At 46.9% G+C, this 9,071-nt stretch overlaps 1 protein-coding gene across 1 annotated transcript in view; it reads right to left on the bottom strand.

Annotated features, from left to right (window-relative positions):
• Nucleotides 1-1,441: 1,441 nt before the first annotated feature.
• LOC122387790 (battenin-like) overlaps nt 1,442-9,071 on the bottom strand; it is a 35,608-nt gene continuing 27,978 nt past the window's right edge. Inside the window, exons 7-12 of the mRNA XM_043378259.1 lie at nt 8,254-8,397; nt 7,750-7,882; nt 7,290-7,358; nt 6,275-6,427; nt 3,126-3,266; nt 1,442-2,722 (exon numbers count right to left, since the gene is read on the bottom strand). Of these exons, the coding sequence (XP_043234194.1) occupies nt 2,603-2,722; nt 3,126-3,266; nt 6,275-6,427; nt 7,290-7,358; nt 7,750-7,882; nt 8,254-8,397 (760 nt within the window). The 3' untranslated portion in view covers nt 1,442-2,602. The remainder of the gene's footprint in view (nt 2,723-3,125; nt 3,267-6,274; nt 6,428-7,289; nt 7,359-7,749; nt 7,883-8,253; nt 8,398-9,071) is intronic.

Below are 9,071 nucleotides of genomic sequence, written 5' to 3'. Positions count from 1 at the left end.
ACTCTTCTTCGTGTTTTTCCTTTTCTTCTCTCTCTCTCTCTCTCTCTCTCTCTCTCTCTCTCTCTCTCTCTCTCTCTCTCTCTCTCTCTCTCTCTCTCTCTCTCTCTCTCTCTCTCTCTCTCTCTCTCGCTCTCTCTCTCTCTCCCTCATTCTCTCTTCAATTACAGCTGCTGAGGGAGGCGCTGGCGGCACCCTCCGAATTCCCGGTATAACGATCCGTTCCCCACAATCAGCCCATCGAACGCAGACAGACTGTCGCAGACAGATCGTCTCGCCGACAGACAGACTGTCGCCGACAGACAGACCGTCACCGACAGACAGACTGTCACCGACAGACGGACAGAACGGTACGTACCGGTGGTCAGGGCCGGACACCATTCGTCCCTCGGAGACAGCCCCTTCCGATGGGCCTGTGCGGACACTGGTGCCGTGCCGCGACGAGCATTCAGGACTGAATAATCCAAGCTGAACATGATGCAAGTCACATTGAGAGGTGGTGATATTTACAAGGGTTTTTTTATTGGAAGTAGAGCAGCTGTCCATGGATTGAACAGAATAGCCGTTTTCATGACGGGTTATCTGGCGAATGCACCGAACTTGACCAAATATGGACCACTTCTTTTTACAGCAAATATCTTCATGTCATGAATTTATTTCATTGTTTTAATCGAAAACAGTGTCTGATAATGTGAAAAGTGGGGTATTTAAGCAGCTGTACAACACAAAATGATCACTTTTAAGAAGGACAATGAACCTAATTTGACCAACTTTGCACCAAAGCTGCACCAAATCTGAGCCAAATGTGTGCCAGATAGCCACCATGAAAAACGGCTACTATCAACAGCATTGCAAGTGAATGACCTCTACTCCCTATGGTAAAGCGAATCTATAACGCTTTAATATTTTTGTGCCATGCATTCAGTTTAAAAGTCATTTTTAGATTTTGGCCAATCAAATATAAAATCCCATTTGGTAATTCTCCTAATGCTGAAAGTTACAAATCAAAACAGATCCTAAAGTGACAATATCAAATCGGAGTTTTTGCGACAAGTGATGCACTTCGCTTCAAAGCCAACTACGAATGTTTTTCATTAGCTTGATAAAAGCAACAAAGATAAAGGTATGATAAAAGAGGATGGCTCACAGCGCATAAAGTGACAACCCTTTGTAGTCTCTTCGCAACAATGTCAAGAGGTTGCAATGGTCTTGGTAATATATAGTGCTAGTGTCCACTGACCTAAGAGTACCTAGCTATGCAGGTTCTTTTTCTTATTTATAACCAGCATCCTCATAGTTTCACTGGTGCGTTTGAGATTACATAGGTTAGGACTTCTGGATTTGAGAAAAGATGCAAGTGGTTGAGTGGTCTCGACTCTAGCTGCCCTATACGAGTATGTATGTAGAACCCTTGTTCCCTTCTCTGTCATGTAAAAACACAAGGTTGCACGATAAATGCACATGTATTGCAGGCGTGTATTCAATGTTCCATTGAATCACAAGCAATCAAACGGGTGTGAAATATGACAGCCATATACATTCGCACCCCTGTGCACATGTGTTAAAAAGCAAGCAGAAACAGTCACGTCTACAGACCCCCAGTGCATTTGTTGCATCAGTATCAACTACCAGTGCCGTGGTAAAGGTCGTGCAACATTGAAAATGATGACATGACGCCATGCTTCAGGAGACGTGAGAATCTGGAGTTTAATGAAAAGCACTTTGAACACTCTGCATGGAAGCAGTACCAGCTCCTCTCTTTAAAAGCGATGGATGACATCTAATGTTGATGATTATCTTTAAAGGCATGTGTATTTAATTTCTCGACGAGAAAATTGTGGGCATACAATGACCAGCACGATACTGAACTGGCGAACTAACTATATATAGTTACTATTCACCGACACAGTCTGATAATTTCGGCACCTTAGGCACTGACGCTTATAAGTGAGAGCAAAAAGCAAACATCAAAGGCACCCCAAGTATACCGGAAATGGTTTGTGATCATTAGCCCAGGCCTGATATGGACGGCAGAACAAATGTCACCACATAAGGCACAAAGCTCGGACAGATTGGACAAGCTTTCAACTCTGGCACCAGCATTCGAACAGACAGCCGCCGCAGAGTGCGATCACATTGTGAACACCCACGGAAATCCAGAACCCTTAACGTGCTCCTGTCACCACCCAACACATCCGCCACCCAACAGATCCCTGGAGCCCACAAATCACACACCCAGTTCCGCATGATTACGAGCGGAACTGCGGAACCCAGTTCCGCATGCTCGTACATCTACTCCTTCGTTCCGTCCTGCGGGCGCGATCACCGCCTCCCGGTCATCATTCTTCCGTCGCCAGCCGCGCCGCCCATATCATCAGCGGCCGTCTGTGTCTGACTTCATCAACGGCTGTCTGTCCGTCTGGCGTCTAACCCCAGCCGTCGCCTTCGTCTAACGTCATCAACAGCCATCTGTCCGTCGAACAACATCACCAACCACCGTCGTCGTCTAAACTCGTCCCCAGTCGTCGCAGTCGTCTAACTTCATCACCAGTCGTCACCTTCGTCTTACGTCGCCACCGCTGCCGCGTCGGTCGACCCCGACTCCTCAGCGCAGCCGACACAGGGCTGTGTGAGCGGGGATGGCAGCCAGGCCGGACATGACCGCCGGAAAGAAGAACGCCACCGGCATCATGGCCAGACATTCCTCTCGGTCTGCCTCGTCCACCTGAACAGAGAGTCGGGAGCGGTGGCAATCAGTGTCGGCCGCCGGAACCGGGCAGAGGCACAATGGACAGCGTTCCCGACATGGAGGAAAGGGGGAAGGGGGAATGGGAGAGATAGGTAGAAAGAGGAAGGGAGAGGAAGGAGGGAGGTGGGGAAGGAAGGGAAAGAGGGTAAAAATAGGGAAATAAATGTACCTACCTATTTGGAACACACACAAAAAAAAACTTATTTACATCGTGACATCAGCTCCTAAGGAGGCTGAAATTTGGTCCAGTCTTGACCTTCCAAAACAGCAACGTAAAATAAATGTCAACTTTTCTTTATCTCAAGACGGGCAAAAACATATGACGCTAATTCACTTCGCATAAAAACAATCGTATACAATAAATACAACTGTGAGTTACCTCGTTGTAGATTTTGAACATAGTCGACTTGAACTCTGTTCCCTCTACCAGGCCTTGGATGAGTAGAATGCCGAACATAATCCAAACACTCGGCAGAAAACGGAAGTGTGCCTCCGACAAGAGAAAGACGAGTACCATACTCTGAAAAGAGAAGGGCTAGTCAGACACCGAGCACAAACACCGTCACGCAACCCAGCACACATAGTGGAACACTCTAAACAGCCCGCAAGTGGCACACAAAGGCACCATTAACAACCTCACGGACAAACACATTTACCGCACTCAGTAACATGATCCAAGCCAAATGTTCTGAAAAGAAGGGTGATCTGCTCTCCATCAACTGATTACATAGAGCTTTCTGGGCTTCTTTTCCAATCACAGGAAAGTAGGTATGGTGCACCGGAACTACAATAAAAGCAGACTCAGAAAAAGAGCTTATGTGTTTTGAAGAAGTGAAAGAGTTCTGCATAAAGTATTTAAAACGTTAGATAGAGAATTCTCGCAGGTAGCTTCGTGGCAATATTGTTTAGCATGGATAATTATAAAGTATGTATAGTTTTGGAACGGGAAGGTGACGTGCTTCTGGAGTTGACAGATTCCAGGATTTTTTCATTTTCATCAATAGTGTTCACGGAAAAGCCCTTCGAAACAAAGTCATATTTTCTTTAAACTGCATCAGTTCCGCTTTGGGTTGATGTGGTCTGGTGCCGTCTGACCTTTCAGATATCCAGCTAAGATATTCAGATATGCAACGTTCTAGCATCGTATTTACACTTGTGCTGTGCCTTTTGTATTCTTGCCTTTGATTTCAACGCTGAAATGAGTATGGCTTTACATAACGCTGATATACTGTTATAGAAGTACCCGAGAGCCAGAACGAGCTGCGGCTTTTCCGCGAACATCGAAAGGCCACCAGTGCAGCTCCACGGTGGCCGTCATTTACCAGCTCTAAGAGCCGTTGATAAGTAATGGTCCACTCGGTCCACTCCGGGTATTTGTGCTGTGGCAAATGGCAGATTGTTGCTAAAGTGATGTCTGAGATTAGAGACCAAGAGAAGCGGAAATAAGATATAAGCCAATTATTGACTTGGAGTCGGTCGAAGCGAATGTTTTCTGTTACCAAAAACATATTTTCCTTATCACACCACGGCCTTATTTGTAGCCCTCCCATTATCCCTGATTAGTTTGATTACATTCTTATAATTAACACAATAAACAGCACGCGCATGAACACCGTAACATTTCCCGTCTCCAGCGCCTCTCTACTTCTCGTGATCACCGTCGGGTTCACCCCTCGTGACCCGGCCCTTTGACTTCCCTCCGCGGGTCCCATTCATCATCATCAGAGGCGCTCTGGCGCGCGGCACGAGGGAGCCCAGCTGGTGGCCTTTGGCGACACAGAATCCCCTTATCTGGTTCACTTGTGAGACGTGTTGGCCTGTGTGGCTGTGGGTCTAGTGGCCTGTGGGAGTTATGACTGTGTCCTTGGGAATGAAATTGTGTATGTAAGTCTATGGGCCATGACTGGCTGACAAATTCAACTAGTGTTACACTAGGGTTACCCGCGTGCTCCGCAACGCGAAGAAGGGTTATTTTTACGTAAAATGATATGATACTCTGACAGCAGGTTGGCTGAATGATTGGTGTGGTGTGTTAAGAGCTTAGCGGTATCTGTGTTTTAGGAGGTCGTTAGGGAAATGTATAAACTAAACAATATAACAGCTAGGAGCATTAGCCAAATAAATTAGTTGGCTGCTGGAAACAACGGAGACGTTGGTACCACTGACATTTAATAATTCTTATTTCTGACCGAAGCTGCTTCTAACTTCGGGGTCACTGGATTTCTAAGTGATACTTCAAGAGCTCCACAGAACAACAGTGCACGTATAATCGTATTAGTAATTACCACGCTGTCAAGCTCGTAGCATAAAAATCACTAAGTTTATGCAAAGACACCGCTTATCACTTTCATAAAAACGAAACACTTGACCAAAATCAATACTGTTTGTCCCATTGTCGCCCACAATGTAAAAGAAAGATGACCGAAACTCGTTCTCCAGTGTTCTATAATTGAGCGGAGCTCGGCGCTGGCGCCGGTCGAGCGACCCACACGCGATGTTTGCGCCGTCCGCGGGTCGTCAGTAGTTAAAGCACGCCGCCTGTTTTTCGCCGGCCGTCTCCGTTTGCCGGCGCTGGTCGGCGGCCGCGGCCATAGTCGGCAGTTTACGAGCAGGGCGGCCCGGGAGCCGAGCAGGTCCCAGGACCGTTCAGAGGCCCGCCGGGCCGCGCTGTGGTCTCGGATGTGGTCTGCAGCTGTACCCGATCAATACCAATGGCCCACTGACCTTCTGTCTCGCGGGTCACCGGAGTGGGTCACCAGCGAAACTGGCCCCTTCCAGCTGCGAACGGCGCTCTCAACGACACCATCCACTGGCAACGCTTTGACTTAGCGCCGCGACGAAATTCAATTTCAATGGAGTGAGCTTGTTCAGTTTCATCCAAAAAGGTTTACGCTGAGCTCAAACGCATAAGCTCGTGTGGCTGTGCGAATTCCTTGTACCCTTCAAATGCAGCTCGCCTCAAACGGCATCTGAAGATCTACTTCAGCTGCCATTTTAAATGGCATTCGAGGGCTCTCTGCCTCTCCAGTTCAGACGAGTATCATCCAGCCAACGCCTCGGCTAACTCTACAGCTACCACGCCAAACTATGAGGTGCTATTTTTGGGTCAACTGCAAACAGGGGATTTGGTGTATGATTCCGTTGGGCTGGGAATGTTTGCCACTCGTACTCAGACTACATATATGATACAAGCAAAGGGCTGCTTGTGGAATTTCCACTTGATCGTGACGCCCAGAAAAGCGGCCAGACGATTTAGTTGGTGGTTGCGTTTGGAAACGCAGCACAGCATCTCATGTTATAGTGCTAATTGGTTCAAGGCCTGCAATAAATATCTCCCTGAAAGATAAAGCAAGCATTGATTCTCACGACAGAGTTACAACAGTGTGACCGTAAATAGCTAAAATCCGAAGTGTAAAATTCAGCCTGAAGTGAAAACCACAAATATCCATGCTATCCGTCCGTGTTGAACTGCAGACTCTCACATAAAGGATAGCCACAATCTGTCCGCGTAGAAGCTCAGACTCTCACCTGGTATATCACGGGTAACCACAATTTGTCCGTGTGGAACCATTTGTGTCCCGACCTGGCCACCATGACGCCGAAACAGTGGATGGTGATGTACCAGCTGTATTGCTGAGACGGGGTCAGCCAGACCCCGCCAGTGAAATATATCAGCTCCAGCTGAAAAACACAACAGTGCAATAGCTTTTAATTAAATCAATAAAAAGTAATCGCTACACTTCTGCCAGACACTACAAAGACGAGTATCAGGTGCTAATGCAGATGCATAAGGATGTTGGTGAAAATCTTGTATTTTGCTGACATTTTGGTATCGTAGGAACTAGAAGGGCAGGCGAGCCAGCATTCCCAAGTGTATATACAGGCTCGCCTGCCCGTCCAGTTACTACGAACCAATATTGATGGAAAGTTACAGCTCTTGCATGATCACTGGGTCAAGAAAAACAGGTGTGCTTACATGTCTGAGCTGTTATGCTTCAAGCTATATTTAGTTTTAACATTTATCAACACACCCCGCTGCTTTTCGCATTTATCTCAGCAGTACTGCTGGAAAATTTATGTCCAGCAAACTCTGCTATCGCTAGCACCCAATGCAATCACTGCAACCATTGATAACCCCGAACAAACACAGCGAAATGTGGAAACTAGGCGCGGTTGGCATAACGGCAATCCACGAGAGTCAGCAGCATAAATAGCACCGCGGCAAATTCACTTTCATCCCCCTAGCCCTCGAATCCCTCATTAGACATGTTTACTAGCCTGCCACAGCGCTTCATAGCGTTTTGCACATGTTTTGCGAGAATGATAATCAGTTGGTATGTACCAACTGAACCCGGCCAGACGTACATCATTAGATCGCTTCTTTGACGATATTTGGTCAATTTACTAACACTTCTTTCCATTTATATAGCGGGCAGATGGTACTAAATGGAACATCATATGGATTAGCACTTTGCTTATGTTGTCCTCTGATGGCAGGGTTTACATATGACTTCAGTATGCCTTTCCACACATACATACTCACCAGCCCAGAGCCAATGAAGTACATCTCGAGGTAAAATACACACAGCGGAAGAATCAGCTTAAATGCTGTCTGTGAAAAGGAGGAAAATGGTTGATACAATGCTAGCGATTGACGAAAAGGATAAACAGGGAAAGTTTGTGACTGATCATGACTGGTTGGCAATCCAAATTGATGTCAAAGACATAAAAGTTTATTTATACGTGAGTTTCACCGATTCTGTTTAATGTTTTCCAGGCATTACGTTTTTTTTCTGAATGCATCTGATTTCTTCAAATGTCATTGAGTTTTACGATTTGATATATGAACTATCTGAAGAGGGGCCTTTGAGTATAAAACAAAATCAACAGATCATTTGAGTACTGTCTACCAGTTTTAAGTAAAAGGAATTAATTAAGCAGCATCTTTCCGCATATCAAGTGCGGCTCCCCATCCTCGCTTCGAGGCCCGCCTCTCTTCCCACCTGCATTATCCGCAGTCTCTGCAGCATCCGCGTCTTGGTGCTGTCCTCCACGGGCTGCATGGAGCGCGCCTGCAGCTGCTTCATCTGCAGGCCCGGCTCCGACGGCTGCGGCCGGCCCAGTATCACCCAAAAACTGGCCGACAAGGGAGGGAGCATTTGTTGGGCACAATTTTCATCAGCGGAGGTCCAGGGCTTTCGTCAAAGATGTCCGCTAAGCGTTGGACGGCGGGGACTTATCAGACTGCTGGATAGTGTGGCACATGGACTGTGGGGAATCCATTAAACGTATCCGAGCTTACAACAGATAGTGCAACGATGATTAGCCTACCTTTACAAACTTTGGCGATATGTACCACCGAAATCTCTTCCAAAGCGTCGCGCGAGATAAATTGACTGGGTCGTTATATTTCGAATGGTGCACTGAATGCTTAGTTTAAAGCGCACTGAACTTTTACATAAGCTGTAGGTGAGCTGTTTTCTGCATGCTTACAAACACCGACCAACCTGAGGCCCATCATGATGGGTACGGTGACCATGGTGAGGAGGACCCTGCGCGGGCTGAACCCGGCCGAGACCATGGCGGAGTAGATCAGGGGCCCGACGAACGTGGCCGCGCCGGTGCCCGATGACCAGGTGGAGAGAACGTCCCTGGAACAGGGAGAGAGGGGGGTTAGAGAGGGAGAGAGTGGGAGAGGAGGGAGAGGAGAGGAGAAAGAAAGGAGAGAAGAAGAGAAGAGAAGGAGAGAATAAAAGAGACGAGAGAAATGAAGTGAAGTTAAGTGAAGTCAATTAATGTAAAATGAAGTAAAGAGAAGCGGGGTAAAGTGAAGTGAGATATAAAGGAGGAGAAATATTCAGGTAGTAAGGCACCTTTTGTGCATAACAATGTCATTTCTATTGTATTTCAGCTCTCACCAAAACACAAAAGCTAGGGTGGAACTTGGAATGAGGTTGCATGCAAGTCACCAAACAGCCAGATCGTTAGTAGTGTTATCGATGGAATAAAAAATGCAGCGTGCTATTTCAACGTCTAATAAGGCCCGCTGTGTGGCGATATATGTGTTTTTGTACTAAGGCTAGGTCAATTATAGTGTTGACTGAAAATGGCAAGGACAGGCGTTAGGTCAGGCTAATTTGAACACGTCTGACTTTTTAGGCCAGTGACCAATGAGCATCCGCAGGCCAGAGGACATGCGCTAGCCTGTCATCTATTGACCGACTCTCGTCCTTCACCTTTTGAACGGAGCAAGGAACATACCTTGAAGCACTTATGGCCAGTCTGCACACTGTAAGCACAGTGCATACCCCGGTCATAAGGCCCT

Source organism: Amphibalanus amphitrite, unplaced genomic scaffold (genome assembly GCF_019059575.1).
Source record: "Amphibalanus amphitrite isolate SeventyFive unplaced genomic scaffold, NRLGWU_Aamphi_draft 000298F_arrow, whole genome shotgun sequence".
NCBI lineage: Eukaryota > Metazoa > Arthropoda > Thecostraca > Balanomorpha > Balanidae > Amphibalanus > Amphibalanus amphitrite.
The sequence above is the reverse complement of the archived record's forward strand: the minus strand, read 5'-3'. Positions and strand labels throughout refer to the sequence as shown.